At 41.5% G+C, this 18,199-nt stretch overlaps 1 protein-coding gene across 1 annotated transcript in view; it reads right to left on the reverse strand.

The window, feature by feature from the left end:
• The window catches only part of LOC139743198 (uncharacterized), a 151,072-nt gene that overhangs the window by 54,692 nt on the left and 78,181 nt on the right, over positions 1 to 18,199 (reverse strand). The window contains exons 73-91 of the mRNA XM_071653697.1: positions 16,798 to 16,953; positions 16,050 to 16,265; positions 15,179 to 15,364; positions 14,467 to 14,646; positions 13,838 to 14,035; positions 12,963 to 13,079; positions 12,216 to 12,418; positions 11,462 to 11,810; positions 10,581 to 10,739; positions 9,824 to 10,055; positions 9,043 to 9,236; positions 8,112 to 8,306; positions 7,258 to 7,359; positions 6,225 to 6,425; positions 5,459 to 5,716; positions 3,690 to 3,740; positions 2,013 to 2,150; positions 1,464 to 1,589; positions 151 to 264 (exon numbers count right to left, since the gene is read on the reverse strand). Coding sequence (XP_071509798.1) covers positions 151 to 264; positions 1,464 to 1,589; positions 2,013 to 2,150; positions 3,690 to 3,740; positions 5,459 to 5,716; positions 6,225 to 6,425; positions 7,258 to 7,359; positions 8,112 to 8,306; positions 9,043 to 9,236; positions 9,824 to 10,055; positions 10,581 to 10,739; positions 11,462 to 11,810; positions 12,216 to 12,418; positions 12,963 to 13,079; positions 13,838 to 14,035; positions 14,467 to 14,646; positions 15,179 to 15,364; positions 16,050 to 16,265; positions 16,798 to 16,953 — 3,375 coding nt within the window. The remainder of the gene's footprint in view (positions 1 to 150; positions 265 to 1,463; positions 1,590 to 2,012; positions 2,151 to 3,689; positions 3,741 to 5,458; positions 5,717 to 6,224; positions 6,426 to 7,257; positions 7,360 to 8,111; positions 8,307 to 9,042; positions 9,237 to 9,823; positions 10,056 to 10,580; positions 10,740 to 11,461; positions 11,811 to 12,215; positions 12,419 to 12,962; positions 13,080 to 13,837; positions 14,036 to 14,466; positions 14,647 to 15,178; positions 15,365 to 16,049; positions 16,266 to 16,797; positions 16,954 to 18,199) is intronic.

The following is an 18,199-nucleotide window of genomic DNA, read 5'->3' on the forward strand; positions in this document are numbered from 1 at the left end:
ATGTACAACCACTTTTAAATCAAACAGTTGTTGTTATCAGAGGTAACCTTTTTGCTAGCAGGTTATACAGTGTACATAATTATGCTTTAAGAAATGATGAACACATTGTAAATTATATCAGTTGGGGAAAAAATACTACTTTTAACTCACCTTCCGCCTGAACGTCACCCCTGTAGGTTCCTGGGGGGCAAGGCAGGGGTTCTGGGGTTGCCTCAGGGCAGTAGTGACCTGACGGGCATGGCGACACGGTGAAATCCGTGAAAGCTGGTTGGCCGAGAGAAGCAGGGAAAGAAAGAGAGTTCACAGCACTGTAGATTTGTTTGTTTTTGTTTTCATTTTTCCTGGAGTTTAATCATCTTAGGACCGTACATGTACCTCTGCTGCAACGTATAACACGAGACAGGTGAGATTCTACATTGTATCTCTCCTTCTGTACATCTTCTCTTCAATATCATAAAGTGGGCATGGCTTCAGCATGTCGAAATTCAAACTGGCGGGTTATTTTGCGGCTTGGGGAAAACAGTCTGATATTATGACAGTGCGTCTGATCTCCACTAGCTTGAAAACAGCATGCTTGGGAAATTACAAACTGTAGCACGATATTGACACATGCATACTTTGCATCGTTACTTGGTTCAGCACTTGGTTCGTAAGTGGTTTCCCCACTAGGTCCTACGATGGGATCGAGAAAATTTCAGGCTGACGGAGAAGCTATTCAAACTGGGCGCTTATTCACAAATTGGAGTGCTACTTCAAGAACTAGACCAAGATTTTGGGAAAAGTTTCCCCGATCAAATGGTGCACAAAAATTTAGTAGTACACCATTCTATGTGATGAAGCAGGTTTCTGTGGTTTAAACTGGCTTCATTTTTTCTTTTGAAAGCTGAAAAGTTGTACTTTTTAGAGGCAATATCGCATTATCATAATTCACTCTGTTTATCATACTAAATACTATAAAATCATATATGTTGGCATCATGAAAAGTTGTACTTTTTACAGGCAATATCACATCATCGTATTTCATTCTGTTTATCATACTAAATACTATAAAATCATATAGGTTGGCATCATGAAAAGTTGTACTTTTTAGAGGCAATATCGCATTATCGTATTTCACTTTGTTTATCATACTAAATACGATAAAATTTTATTGGTAGGCATCTCTCTTTTACTCATTTGATCTCACGTAACTTCTTCCCACCTATCCATTCGATAATCTATGCTGCAGTCCTCCCAGGCTTCCTCAATCAGCTACACCTTCTGTCAATCTCGCCACTTACTTTTCTTCACCCACTCATGTCTATCTTTCCCAACACACAACTATCATGTTGTAGCTTTCAACTCACGCAACTTCTTCTTCTCATTTGACTATCTATCAGACATTCTACCCTCCTCTCCTCCTCATATTCCTCCTCTCTGTCTCAGTTAAACCTTCTGTCAATCCACTCTCCACCCTATCCTACCTGGCTGGTTACACCAGAATCCCGCTGGACACGGCTGACAGGTGCTACTGTTGGTGGCCCCAGACTCTGCTGAGAATGTTGTGTTGGGGCAGGGCTGGGGATCAGCATTAAACTCACAGTAGTAACCTGCAGAGAAACAAAACATTCATATCAACCACAACGTCCTCTTACTGCTGAGATTTTTGTACACAGATACAGCATTTTCCTGCATTGCTACTTGTCAGAAATTTTTGTGCATTGTTAATTTTGCTGTTGCAGGGTCTAGTAATCTTTTCCATACCTTTCACATAATAAATAAGATTATTTTCTTTGATAATTGAAAAATCCTTGAAAGAGATGAAAAAAAATTGAGGGACATACACTGTGTAGATGCATATTTTGGATTTTGGATCAGGAAACAATAACAAATTTACACCTGCAATTTGCTATAAAAGTACATGTATGAATTTTTGAATTATTGAAATTTCATGGCAATCATTAGCAGTTCTTCAAGTGGAGGCTACCCCAGGAGTCAGGCAGGGGTAGCACTGTGGATCCCCTTGTTCTTACCAGGGGTGCAGGGCTGGGGGAGGACGTTGTCCTCTGTGCAGATGTATCCCGCCGGACACTGCTGGCACTCCAGTTCGCTCATGGCGCCCCTGTAGGCTATCACCTTCCCTGGCTCACAGGCAGACACGTTGGCAGCTCCTGGGGTTGGGGCAGAGGGGGTATGGCGAGATCAGACAACCAGCCAGAGATGGATGGAGACAGGGGATGAGCAGGAAAGACATTCACATATCAACATACATGTACATAATTCATTCAAATTGAAGATTCCTGCACTGAATATTTTGTTGCTGTTTTTTCATTACAAGCACAACATACGTAATTATGCAGCTGAAGAACTGTCCATCACCAACATAAATAATAAACTCCAAACTAGCGACGGTTCTGATCCCTTATGGCAGGGGGTACTGTGATTTTATTCACATTCCTGATTGTTCCATTGAGTTGTCTGTATTGCAAATAAATTTCTCAGGGTAGTGTCTTCAATGTGCAGTCTGCAACCACCCTTCTCAAAGAGGATATGGCCATATCTCTTACCAGTGCAATACATGTAAAGTACGACAGTGCAATGTCATACCCATTCATCAGAATGGAAACTGGTTCTAAACAATCTCACCTGGTCCGATCTGTAAACACGACTCATGAATTTTGGATGTATTGTCTGATTTTCCTAGAACATCACTGATGTGTTCTACTGATATCGCCCCATTCACTCAACATTCATGCTAGCACTGTAAAGTTGGGTTTCATTCCCTTTCAAATTACACCTACAGTCTGTATCACTTGGAATCTTGACACAACATTGACTTAGTACATATCAAAGTCTAGTGCAGCATAATTTCCCTCACCCTCTTCACAGTAGAAGCCAAAAGGACATATCTCTCCCATCCATGGCTCACTACCATCTGGTGTTGGGGTGTTGGAACCGCTGTAACACAGGTAGCCAGCACTGCAGGGGCCTGCAATCCGACCCCCAAGGCAGTAGGAACCTGGACACACGCACAAGCACAAAAATACACACAGAAAAGAGAAATATATTAAGGATTTATTACAAAGGAGCATTCATACAATTATCATATCTTTTAAGCTTATATTTCTTGATATGAAATTAGATATTGACTGAGAAATGTGTCTACTTATGATATTAACCTAGTAAATCATCGACATCCTAAACAGCTCAATTTGGAAATCAATCATACAATATTTCTTTAGCATACATGCACATCACTGACATCTTACACAGCTTAATTTGGAAATCAATCCTATGATATTCCCTTTGCTATTTTTAATAATCAATAAAAACAAGCAAGAAAGAATGGTAACTTCTTGCATAAATAATATATCTAGAGAAGACACAAGATGATATGATCAATGAAATAAAGTGCTCATAATGATCCTCTTTGTCATAAGATACATGTATGTTTGTTCCATCCTCATTCCGCTTTTCACGTATTACCTCTCCCCCCCCCCCCCCCCCTCCACCCCCCCCCCCCAAACAATTTGAAAACCTTGACAAACCTGTGGGGCAGAACTGGCATTCCTCCGCCCGGGCGAGTCCGGTAACATTGTCCATGGTGTAGGTCCCATTGGGACAGTTGACCGGGCCTGGTGACCCCTCCGGACAGTAGGAGTACGGAGAACACGGCTCGGGGTGGCTGGAATTGGTCTGGCAGAAGAAACCTTCTGGACACGTGAGACAGTCCGTTTCCCCCGTGTGGGGCTGGTAGGTGCCTGCCAATCCACAAATATTAAAACAATAACATTACATCAAAGGTGAACATGACACACACAGTTAAAGACTGACACAGGATGAAACTAGATATATCGCTACAGCTACTGATATGCCTCCGCCATAATGCATGGTTCTGGTCTATAGTACAATATCTTGACAATGTGTGATGACAGTTTCACACAATTGGCAAAATATTAAAATGACAGGTTTGACACAAATGTGCTGAATGTTCACTTTCTTAGAACTAGGTTCAATTGGATGAATGATTAAAATGTCAGAGTGCAGGTATTTGGGGAACTGATGATTTTTACTTGACTTTTGACCCTTTTATAAGTTTATGCATTGAGTAATTTTCAAGGTATTGAGAAAAAGTATAATTTCAGTATCAAATGGGAAAATAGCATTATCTAAACCTGGCCTTTCACCTTTGACCTCACAGTTCCAAAGAGAATCACTGTTAGGTTGAACATGCATGAATATGTAAGTTTCATGATGATACCTCGAGTTACTTTCGAGATATGGAGGAAAAAGTGCAATTTAGCACTTTCACTTGACCTTTCACCTTTTGACCTTTGACCTTTTGGCAAGAAACTTCCCCAAAAATATACATTGGGTAATACATGCCATACATCAAGTTTTTTTAAAAAAAACCTTCAGGCATATTGCATTTTAAGGAAAGTAGTGATATTTTGAGGAGTTGACCTTGACCTTTGACCCCCTGACCTTTGACCCATGACCCCCAACTTCCCTAGATAATCACTGCCCATCGGTACACGCATATATACTAAGTTCCATGAAGATACCTTGAACCATTTGCGAGATATGGAGAAAAACATGAAATTTCAATTTTTTTTTCACAAAATAACCTGTGACCTTTGACCCTGTGACCCTAAAATCCACACAAAGTATCATCCCCCAAGGATATACCCTCATACCAAGTTTGATGTAAAACCACCACATAGTTCTTGAGATATTGACAAAAACAAAACGGGACGGACAGACGTACGGACGTACGGACGCTACGGACGGACGGACGGACAGGCAGACGGACGGAAGGACAGACGGACGGACGGACGGACGGACGGACGGACGGACGGACGGACGACCCGAAAACATAATGCCTCCGGCCACTTCGTTGCGGAGGCATAAAAAAAAAACACTCTGGCAGCAGCATATGAAATGATGCTGTGTATCTTAAATATGATTTATGAGTTTGTCTAGGAGTTAATTGTATTAATCATCATGAGAATATGCTGTGGCCTTACACACCATATTTCCCGATGGTTTCATATTAAAGAATTTGATGTGCTGATTAATACAGGCAAAATTAGAAACATGTGAAAACATTGCATCATGAAGCACAAATGCAACCGATATCATCCCCAAGATGGAAACTATTTGACTTTGCTTTAATGATGAGAAGGAAAAATATAATCCCATACAGCTGTAGAAATTTAACTCCGGTTAAATTGTTTCCCCAAGTCTTGATTTCACAAACATAATGCTCCTATCAAACATGTACACGGTATCAGTACTTGTACTCTTAAAAACACAACGTATTTTGCTTTAAAAACTTCAATGGACTAGTACATAGAATATCCGTATAGTCTGCAGTGGCTGCCAACTTTCTGAACAGCATTCAGTGAATGAAACTGAAATTGAATTGTCAGTCCTCAATGGCATTTCTTTGGCAATAGAGGGCAGTATGTCACTTTACCTGGATCACAGGCATAGGGGGTGGCCGTGTCATTCAGACAGTAGAACCCTGCTGGGCACTCGTAGTCCGTGGGCCGACTGGTCGTGATCTCAGCGTCGCTGGGACAGAAATAGCGCTCGAGGCAGTGACCAGTGGGTGACGACAGACCGCTCGTCCGGCAGAACTTGCCCGGCGAGCACGGTAGGCAGTCATTCAGGGCCTTGGCCCCTGGGGTGGGGTTGTAGGTCCCAGGGGGACAGAAGGCTTCCGTTGTCACACCTAGAGGAGAGAGGGAGGGGGGAAGGGAAGGGGGGCATGTTACATAACATACGTACCTCATGACCAAACATTCATCCCCAGTATAGGATTTTGGTGTACACATACTGTACATACAGTCATCCTGTACAGCAAGCCCTACAGTTATACATGTACAAATATGTAAGTATGCAGTGATCCAATATATTTGCTTAAGCATTTATCTGTATTTGGCACATTTATTTACAGCACATTAGATAGGTGATTTAAGTCTGTATTGAATTATGCATTACTGTGAAACTGATTACAATGCCTGGTAGTTTTTTCTAAAATTTCACAGAAATATAAAATGCTCTTTGATACAAATGCCAGTATTCTCTTTCTTTTCATTGTATACTAGATTACAGATTTTGTTTGTTTGTTTGTCTGTTAGCACCTTTTCTTCCCCTGCAGTACAGACCACAATGAAATCTTCCATCAACTAACTGTGACCAAAAGAAATTAAGTTTCATATCTGAAGGGGCCAACGTACCTTCCTCGCAGTAGGCTCCTGTGGGGCAAGGCCCGTTCACACCGTCATCTGGAGCGGACTCAGCTGCGCCACTGATGCAAAGGAATCCAGCTTCACAGAAGCCAGTGGGCCAGGAGAGACCCGTTTCATTACAGTGCATTCCAGCCAGACAGGCCTGACACTGGGTCACGTTGTCCAAGCCGGTCACATTGCTGAAGGTGCCTGTACAATGAACACATATATAAATACAGTTAGAATTTTCACTTTCTCCGCAAAAGAATGAATGGCAAGTAATTGTTAAATTGCAAATCTAACTAACTTACTATTTACCCTTGTCTTTTATTTCCATCACCATCATAACTACAATCATCATTGCCATCACCACAACCATCACCATCACCACCACCACCACGGACAACTGCCACCATCACCATCACCACCATCATCATCATCACTAACTTCACCACCACTACCACCGTCACCATCACCGTCACCATTACCGTTACCATCGCCATCACCATCACCACCGCCACCATCACCACTATCACCATCATCACCATCCTCACCACCACCATCACCATCACCACCACTACCACCATCACAATCATCATCACCATCACCATTATAATTACCATCACCATCACCATCACTAACACCATCACTACACCATCACTTCACCATCACCACCACCATCATCACCATTACCACCATCACGATCACCATCATCATCACCATCACCATCATCATCATCATAACCATCATATCAGCATCACCATCACCATCACCATCACCATTACCATCACCATCACAACCGCCACCACCACCACCATCAACATTACCATAACCATCACCAACACCACCATCACCATCCTCACCACCACCACCACAATCACCATCACTCACTGTCACCGTCCCCATCACCATCACCATCACCATCACCATCACCATCACCATCACCATCACCATCACCAACACCATCATCATCACCATCACTATCATCAATACACCATCATTATCATCATCTCCACCACCCCACCCTAGATCTCCTCCTCACCCAGTGGACACGGAATCCCACTATCCCTGGTGCCTGGTTCACAGTAGTACCCCTCTGGACATGGTAAGGTGAAATTCATCCTGGTCTCCGGACAGCTTGAGCCTGTCGGGAAAATGAAGAAGCATCATGAGGAGATGAATCATTAGCATAGTAACAACCCTAATTTGCATATCAACAAGACATACATATGTAAATAGGATGTTGCAGTCTACTATATGAAGAATCAGCTTGATGTTCATATCAACAACAAAAACATATCATCATGTGACAATCACAAGCAATTTAGGAGATGCATTTCAACACACAGTTTCCTCCAGCCTTAAGTAAAGTGAAAGAAAATTGAACTACTATGTCCTTGCTAAATACACACACTGTCAGATTATTACGGTTCTAAAGCTACAATATAACAAATTCGATTTTACATTGTACAAAAAAAGGGTGATTTATATGCAGTACCAATGAAAACAAAACACAAAACAAAACATGACAAAGAAATGGGAAGAGCCAGTAAAACACCTTACTATAGTCATGTGAGCAAACTACACCTAACACAACTTAAGAATGATTTTCTTGTTAGTAATCTCAAAATGTGCATATTTACATTATTTCTATTGTGGCAAAATCACAGAAATTTTGCAGGATTATTCTGAAAATTGGAAACATGCTCAGTTAGAGAATACCATAATTCATACAACTGTGATATCATAATCATATCCAGAAAATCAGATCCTTTGGTATTAGTTACTAATCTGTCACATGAAAATGTAACATCATTTCTGTTACTGCCACCGTCATCCTAGAGTCGCATCCACTCCTACGCCTGAATATACCGGTATCCAGCATGCCATGTTTACCTTCTGGGCACTGGTAGCAGGCACCCAGACCCACCGCAGGACCGTACGTTCCCTGATCACACTGCACTTCCTTAATGGCACCCTCTTCGCAGTAGTGGCCCTGGGGACAGATGTAACCGATGGCAACGTTGCCAGGTCTGGGCGTGTCCGAGCCACCGGTACAGATAAAGCCCTCGTTACAAGGCAGCGTCACACCTGAGGAGAGATAATCAACGGATAATTGGAATATATTTGCTTTGGGGTTTTTTACTTTTGGAGGGAGGGGTCTTTTTTGCAATGTTTCTTCTTATCATTCAAATCACTACCTCCACTTCTTACATCTTAGTGAATAACAAAACAAGAAACGACATTTTTGGGTAAGATGAATTTTACATGTCTGTTTTATCAGGTGGAATTGAAACATCAAATAAATCATATAATATTACATCAAGCACAAAAAAGTGCAAATTTTTATTTTGTCTTTAGTTTCTTGTCTTATGAGAAGAGCAAACATTTCCACATTGCAACATCTCGACTCTGCTTTTACAGTATTAGGGAACTTTAAATTTGCGACGCGGACTTATGAGACAACAATAATTGCGTTGGATGTTCTCCTCTCTCCTTGCGTCATTTTGAAAAGTAGCTTCAGATTACACAAGGACGTAATCTATAAAAAATAAAATGGTGCCCCCATATGGTCGATGCATCAAGTAGCTCTCTGCGTCCTGAATTTGGGCAAAAGTAAAATTAGCTCAGAACACGTAGTGAAAACTTAGATGATGCGAGCTATACTGTAGATTGCTTTGATGAGCGATTTTGCGAATGCTCAGAATAGTTGGGGTTTTTTTTCCTCTAAACATCCCCGTCGCAAAAATCTAAAGTTCCACTCGATATAACCAAAATCAAGACAAAACAGCCTAATCGAGCAAGTGATGACGGAAGAGAGACAAACCATTGCTGGAGCTGTTGGCAGTGCAGTAGCGACCAGCAGCGCAGGGGGCGCAGTCCGTCACGTTCTCGTTGGTGATTCCACTAGAGATGGTTCCTGCCGGACAAGGAGTGGGCTTGTAGCTACCAGAGGGACAGTAGTTCCCTTCAGGGCACGGGTTGGGAGTCGGGTCGTCCTCTCCCATCAAACAGTAGTATCTATGGCAACAGAAATATGATAAACCATATAACACATAGTCTTTTGAAATAAAGTGTTCTATGATTTCTGTCTTCTTCAGTAAGTCTGCTGGATTATTGGTGAAAAACACAAATTTTTCTTACAAAAATTGTAACTGGCCTTTTTTTTAGGAGAATGCTAGCTTGATGAAAAACAACTCTAACCAAGAAAACTAGAAATGTCGCTGTGGAGACTATATGCTCCGCCACCATGCATGGTTCTCCCAATAAGTCCATCATACATTTTGACAATGTGTGATGACAGTTTCACATTATTGGCAAAAAATTTAAATGATATTTTTGTCACAAATGGGGTGATTGTTCACTTTCCTTGAAGTAAGTTGAATTTTATTTATTGATCGGTTCATGCATTTGAGTAAAATTTTAGATGATAAGAAACTGTCAACTATGCCGGGAGTGCAAACATACTGTAGCACACAAAGAGTACAAAAGACAGCTAAATACAAGTATCACATGTCCACTTGAAAAATATTCTCATTTTGGTTAGAATACCAGTTGTGGGTATTCATTGGTCCAATCTGCAACCCACAAATATCCAAGGCACCTACCCTGGGTAGCATTCGCCCTCCGGGTCGCTGAGACCGGGAGTCTGGCAGAAGAAGCCGGCCAGGCAAGGGGTGCAGGACGACTCGTTGACTGAGTTGGTCAGGTTGTTGTACGTGCCCGGCGGACACGGGAACTCGTTGGCTCGCTTGGTGCCGGCGGGGCAGTAATAACCGGACGGACACGACGCGTTGGACAGGTCACTGACGGCATAGAGGGTGTTGTCGCAGAAGTATCCTGAATGGGACAAGACAGTGAATTATTTGATAGTGATTATTTGACACCTGCCTGAGCATACCCAGGGACTAATCTTCAATGGGTTAATGTCACTACTTCCCCCTGTTACATGACATTGTACATCTTCTTCTACTCTGCAACTATCATGTTTGTCACATTTGTACCCTTTATGGTGCTAAAGCATTTTTTTGTGATTGAGCCAGGTGCTTGGAACATACTCCCCTGTCATATTCAAAACGCTCAAAGTGTAGATGAGTCTGAATCAATGGTCAAATCTCACTCATTCAATCACTAATATTTTTTTTTCTCTTCTTTGCTACGGTACATATTTGTACATATCACAATATTCGTGATCATTACTAATCAAATGTTTCTGCTCTCTATCAATGCACTTAAAAATGCCTGTATTAGGCACTTTATGAATGTTACTTATCATCATTATCATCATCACCATCCTCAGCATCATCATCATCATCATCATCATCATCATCTCCGTTATCAGCATCAGCATTATATCATTATTACCTGGTTCACAGGTCAGACAGGAATCTTGTCCCATCTGGTCCTGGTAGGTGCCATCCTGGCAGCGAGTGGGCATCGGCAAGTTCTCCACACAGTAGTGACCGGTAGGACACAGGAAGTCGGCCGGGGTTGGGGTCACCTGACCAGCTGGACAGTAGTACCCTAGAGGAAAGTTTTCAGCAAAGAGAGAGTATGTTAGATATCAGTCCTCCTTGTAAAGCATTATGGACTTTTCTGTTATGACATCACAGAACATATCAAGAGGTAGTTATTGCATAACATTTACGTTATGCTTATACAATTAATGTAGATGAAGATTCGGCTGAAAGTAAATGAAATTATAACAATTTGCAACCCATACATGCTGTATGTGAGTGGTAGATGTCTTCAGCAATTCCAATCTTGTCACAACACAGAGCAACGATCACGACTATACAATATTAGCATGAAAAACAAATAACATACAAATTTGAAACCTTGGGAAATGTATTTCAATACTTCAGCAGGAAGACCACTATCCCTACAAGTTCTTTGAATTGTTACTTTGAAATCCATAATGGACTTGGAAATGACAAACAGTGTTTAATCACAGATAGACCCTGGATCCAGCCCGTGTTCCAAATCATTGAAAAATTCTAATAATCTTTTCCTTGGATCAGTCTTGACTTTTTCTGTTTCATGCTAATCCTTTCATAACTTTTGACTTATTTTTTAGTCAGACAAACAAATGCACAGACTGACAAAAAAAAAAAGGTTGACAAAAAGATAACCTCCCTGATGGTAGTAATCATGCTCACATTAGATGGCATGTTCTGGGTTATATTTTGCAAAATATGGATGACAAGAATGTGTGTACTAGGCAATCATGTGACAATTCAACTCACTGGCTGCACAGATTCCGCTCGTAGTGCTAGCTCCTGTCTCATTACAGTAGTAGCCTGCCTGGCAGGGCAGACAATCAGAGAACTCGTCCTGGTTCAGCGATGGGTTGTACGTCCCGTTTGAGCACGGCACAGGCAAGGCGCTTCCAAGGGGACAGTAGTGACCGACGGTGCAGTCCTCCTGGCGCGGATTGTCCGATCCCGTCGGGCAGTAGTAGCCCGGGTCACACGAGTTGGTAGGCCGGGCGAGTCCAGCGAGGTCGCAGTACTCTCCGGCCGTACAGGGGACAGGAGCAGACGACCCACGAGGGCAGTAGTACCCTGGCTGGCATTCTCCTCCATTGTTGGTTGGCTGCCATGGTAACATCAAATAAAACTCAATGAGTTGGGGAAAATGCATCTTTTACTGCCACAGGTTTCCAAAATCTTTATCTCATCTGTTTTGTCAATAAAAGCTATTTGTGATGAAGTAAAAACAAAAATTATCCAAGATTACAATGAAGATCCTCACTCACATTTTGAGTATGTATGCAACATACCAGCAACCTTTTACTCTTCTCTTTATAATTAATGACCAAATGACCAAATGACTTACGGCATATTCGTGAATGACTCCGCAAACTTTTTTTTTCATAATCCTTGAGAGTTATTGAATGACCTTTTAAAACTCATTAAAACAATCACTGCTAATCTAATATAAGAGGGTAAATTTTCAAACCTACTCCACTTCAATTACGAAATTATAACTTATACTCACCTGAGTCTCATTAGCACCACCACTGCAGTACCATCCCTCATCGCACTCATCCGTGGGGTGCGAGTTCCCGTAACCAGCGCAGTACCAGCCGGGCAGGCAGTCTACGCAGGCAGCGATTTCGTGCTGGACGGTCAGATTGTTAAAGGTCCCCGGTGGGCAGGGGAAGGCGTAGGGGTCTGGTGTGTTGGTCGGGCAGTAGTAGCCTGGTGGGGAGACGGGACGGAAAATAGGTGTATAAGCAACTTGCCTTGCACTCTCATTCCAAGAGCAAATAAAATTAAATCTACGAATGCTACACCTTCCCAACCATCATATCCTCATCAATGATCAATGCATGGAATGCTTGCAAAGTACATTACAAAACCAGCAACGATCGAGTCTTGTGTGAAAGTTTGCATGATGATGTAAATGAGGAAGAGAGGTTTGTTGTAACACCATATTTCTGGTAACACCACCATGGTGTTACAGGAAACCCCCCTCCCCCCATCAACAATCATTCACTTTGTTAAAGCTGTTTTCCCCACAAAAAATATGAACATCATCTTCAGAGATTATGGATGAGATGCATGGATATCTAATTCAGATGACTTGTAAAGCTATCCTTCACCTACACTGAAAACTTGCTTACTGTACATTAATTACAAGAAATTTACATGGCTTTGTGTGTATTTCTGTACAGCAGTGTTTCTACTCATCTGGAATGTGTACAATAATGACTGGTGAAGTGGCTGGGGGCGGCACACTCACCAGAGGGACATTCATTGGCTTGGTAGTCTGTGGTGTTGCCATAGCAATAGTATCCCATGGGGCAGTCCTTGCACTCCCAGGCTCCTGGCAGATCGTTGTAACTTCCTGCTGCACAGCCTGATGGGATACCAAAATGGAACATAAAAACATTAAGACATATTTACTGGACCAGCGTTTAGAAGAAAGCTTCATTTGATGCAACTAATTATAATAATGATGATGATAACAACGTAAAGAAGGGGGAGAAGAACCAGAAGAATGCTAGAAATGTGACACTCATCATCATCATCATCATCATCATCGTCGTCATTGTCATCATCGTCATCATCATCATCATCATCAATATCAGTATGAAGCAGTTGTATTCATTATTATCACTTATCATTATCACAACCATTACTCTCAATATTACTATCACTATTATCACTATAATCATCATTTTATTATAATTATAAAAAACAATATCATATTACATTTACCATTTTACTACGTTTACAATGTTGTGAAAAATAGCAATAAGAAGAAGTACTAAAATGTATCCTCAATACTACTGTAGATGGTAGTCATATATCAGGAGACATTACATTGCATTCCTGGACAGACAACAAGAGGTAAAGATTAACCCAATGATGAAGAGTGTAGATTTTAACGCATAGAGACCTTGCCTACGCGCATAGAGACCTTGCCAAAGGTATTATGCGCTATATAAGAACGGTGATAAAGATAATAATAATAATAATTTTATATAACATGCATTCTCCCTAGACATCTGCAGGAGTGTACTTAAGGCTAGTCTTCAACGGGTTAAAGAAAGAATTCCTGCAGGATACAGGCAACATCTCAGTCTGGTTGAGGAGAGTCAAGTCCAGTCTTACCCTCTGGGTACTCTGATCCCTGGACGCAGAAGTGACCCTCGGGACAGATGTGACCGATGATGGGATGGACGGTGTCTGTCGGACACTGGCTGTCGTTCAGGTACAGCGGGTTGGGCCTGTCCGCTCCGGACACGCAGTAGAAGCCACGGGAACAGGAGTCACTCGGAGCCGTGAGGTTGACTCCCATACAATAGTGACCTGAGGGTTAGGATGATTAGTTTCAGCACAGGTAAAACATCTGAAGCATTGCAGACATTAAACCTACTGTATACAAGTACGATATATACATACATGTACTACATTGTATACAGTTTGATCATAGCGAAAACTGAGTGTGCATCAACACATTGTAGTTTGTTTTGTTTTTGGTATGCTGTTCAAAGCTACATGTACAGCAGTAGGTACAATTGGCTGACACATTTTCTTGCTGAAGTACTGGCATTTGCACTCTACGAGAAGAAAGCTACCCGTAAGCCACTTTTTTTTTAAAGTACACTCATTGTAAAGTACACATCTGTTCGTCAGCCCTGATTGCAAATGTCAGTGGTACAATGTTGTATTTGTACAGCTAGTGGGTGGGGTGGGGTGGGGTGGCTGTGCTGGGGGTAATTATCCCTTGGGGAACTCACCTGGATCACACGGGGTGCAGTCTTGAACCTCGGTAAGTCCCTGGGACTGGCCGTACGTTCCCGCGGGACAGGGCTGCCAGTCATGTCCAGTCCCGTTGGGACAGAAGAATCCCTGTGGACATGTTGTCCTGGTGGTCCCTGCATCACCCTCAACCACCAGCTCGGGGACACAGTAGTAACCTTGGGGGGAAGACACAAACAAAACAGTAATTTTCTTTCTCCCAGGACTATAGTGAGATAAAGGTACATGTTGTAATATCATCTTTTATTTTACTTGTCAAATAGTTTCTAAAGCATTGAATGTAAGCTTTATTAAATAGTTGCATGCATTTCCATCAAATTTTGTAAACATGGGGATTAACTCTCATAAGATTTTTCAACGTTTTATTCATTAATCACTCACATAAATCTTCCTACATAACCTTGATACATATACCAATAAAATCATCCTACTGCTTCTATGTGATTGCAATCAATTCACTTAAATTCAGATTGACAAACCCAACATCATGTATTTTAATCTGTCACTGAGCTGAAAGTGGAAAACATAAACAGGAAACAGTTCACCCTATGTATGGTAAGTTAACTTTATGATTATGTCTTATTTTCTTTTCTTATTTTGGTCTTCTTCTAATACTGTTGGCTCCTGTGGAAGATATCAAGGCAGGTATTTTCAAGATGTTTGTTGGAGGACCATGAGGGTGCTACATACCTTCTGGACACACTTGGCACTCGGACTGACCCTCACTGTCAGTGTAAGAACCGGCAATGCAATCCTGCGGCTCGGCGCTGCCCAGTGGACACTGCTTGCCGATCGGACAGATGACCGCCTTGGCGTGGGAAGATCCCTGGGGGCAGTAGTAGCCCGGATCGCACTCAGCCGTCGGCTCCACCAGGCCTGTTCAAAGATTACAACAACCCAAAACACGAGCTCTGATAAACATGATGGCTTGAACATACACAAAGACTGACCAAGTTGTACATGGTCACACACACTACACAAGCAAGCACATGTGTACTTGTTAAGTATTATCATCGTCCTTGGCAGTATTACCCTAGGTAATGACAGAGTGAACTCCTGTCAACAGATTTATAAGATCTCATAGTGTCATCCAATCCTACATTAACCCGTTGAGGACGAGTCCCAAGTATACTTGGGCAAGTGTCTATGGGAAATGTGTGTTGTAGCAAAGTCAGTCCATCCTCAACAGGTTAACAAACAGAGTGCTGCAAATTTGCCCAACAACAAAAAAAGACTGAGACTTTCAACATGCAATTCCCTTTGCAACATTCTGCTCTACATACAAGGAAAACACTCTACATAAAGCCAACATTCTCAAAAATTGTTGACAATTTAAGACATTCAATACAGATACCTTCAGTTCACACATGTAGCATCAAGAATATTTATAACATTAAGTTAAAGGTATTCAGACACAAAGGAAAAAAGAAAAGACATTGAATTTGTATTTGCTTCCAGTATCTACACTCACACAATATTGTACACCACAAGAAAATAAAAAGAGAAAGAATTTACAACAACAGCCAACACAGCCACGGAATAGAGGTGTGTTCACACTCACCTAGACCATTGCAGTAGAAACCTGGTGTGCAGTGGAAACACTCCTCCTCAGTGGAGATGCCAGTGTCATTGAAGAAGGTTCCATTCGGGCACGGGGTGGGGTCAAAGGTCGCCAGTCCACAGTAGTGACCCTCGGGACAAATCTGTCGGTAGGGCGTGGTGGAGCCCTCCTGGCAGAAGTAGCCCGGCGAGCAAGGACCACTGACCTCCGTCAGTCCTGCACGTGGGAGGATACACAAAGTTTTCAGAGTGTATCAAATTGGCAACTCTTGGCATTCAATTTACCAGGAAAAAGAAGGACAGAAATTACCTCTCAATTTTCACAGAGTAATTTGGGACTTCAAAGCTCAAAATGAAAAAGAATGATGTGCACTGAAGACTTAAACAGGTTTACAAGTGCACAATAATTGCCAAGTTTTACTTTAAACAGCCCATGAGCCAATTTTTTCCTTTTCTTGGTGGAATCAAATGCACATTCACATCATACACCTAATGATGTTCATGACACGACTATTTGATATAAACAAGGTCAACAACTTTATATCAGTCATCACCTATATCATCATCAGTCCCAGCTCCACTTTAATAAACTACATCCATTACATCCATTCATTATCAGCATCATTACATCACATTATTTCTATAGAAATAAGCAGCAAATATGTGCTCAAATGCATTAGCATCATTCTTCCAGGTACACAACGATATACAATATGTAGCAAATCAGATTACATGAATTTGAAACTTACCAGTCTGATTGCAGAAGTACCCTTCTGTGCAGTTAAGACATTCTTCCACTGACTGAAGCTTGATGTTTGGACTGAAGTAGCCCTCTGGACAGTGGATAGGGCTGTCCGTCCCTTCTGGGCAGTATGAGCCCGCTGGACACTCGTTGTTGAAGTCATCTATTGATACGACAAATTAATAGAAATGCCCTTGACCATCATGTCCACACAGCACTACACACTGTTGACACACACTGTCCCTTCAAGGGATCGCATACAATATAGTTTTGGTTGAGACCTAACTTCAGGTTTCTAACATTCTGGGGTTAGATAATGAGAAACCCCTTATAAAATATGAAAGAGCATGTAATTCCAAGTGGAAGTCAACATCTATTTGATGAAAATTGGTTTAGAATTGGCTGAGATACCAAAAACAGAGTAATCCTAATAAAAGGTGGGACCCACCTTTAATTACGATTACTTTGTTTCACCTTGTTTTTGGATGTCTCAGCCATTCCAAAACCAATTTTCATCAAATAGAATTTGAATTCCTCTTAGAATGGTATGCTCTGTACTATTCTGCATAAGTGGTTTCTTGGTATCTCACAAAGAGTTAAAAGCACAATCCTCATCCCTACCAATACTACACGTACATGTATACCATCCCCATCTGTCTGGCATTTACAATAGTTGGTGGCAGTGTCACAATATACACTGCAATGAATTCCCAGTACAGAGTGGACCCATTTCAAGATTGCATTTTACTGCAGGTGGGAGAATCCCAAAGAGTTCATGGAAAGTATTCACCCTTTGAAGATTTGCTTTATTCTCCATTGTTAAACCTTGAGCAGTAATCTCATATTACATTGTAGTTACATAGTTATTGAGCACAATCCAGCATGACAAAACTGTGCCTACAATTTTGTACAATTATATAATAATTGTATAAGTTCATACAGAATCATGTGCAGCTTGGAAGGTACAAATTAGCTTTCTTTTTTTCTCACTTGGTTCAATAGGCACTTCACTTTAATGTTTTTTTTTCAAGGTGAAATAATACATGTAGTGAGCTTGTCCAACGTAAATATTCATGAGTTTCATGTTTAAACACTGAATGAACTTGCATAGACCATATGACCAAAATGCTCGGTCATTGAACACCTGCAAAAGCATCCATATACACGCAATTGCTTTGTACTTGAATGAATTAACAAAGTTTCTCTAATAATATTGCCAAATAATGGTCTTTATTGAACACTTTGTCACTCTCAGGTGCACTAGCTGGAGAGCAACATTTGTAAGGATTTCAAGAATAATCATTGCATCACAGACGCTTTATCTCACGGAAGTTACAATGTATGAACTGGCTTATAATGGGGTATAATATTGAATCTTCACAAAGAATCAGGGACAATGGACGGATGAA

This window comes from Diadema antillarum, unplaced genomic scaffold, assembly GCF_040938485.1.
Source record: "Diadema antillarum isolate AM-2024a unplaced genomic scaffold, OU_Dant_1.0 seq00001057_RagTag, whole genome shotgun sequence".
Classification (NCBI taxonomy): Eukaryota; Metazoa; Echinodermata; class Echinoidea; order Diadematoida; family Diadematidae; genus Diadema; species Diadema antillarum.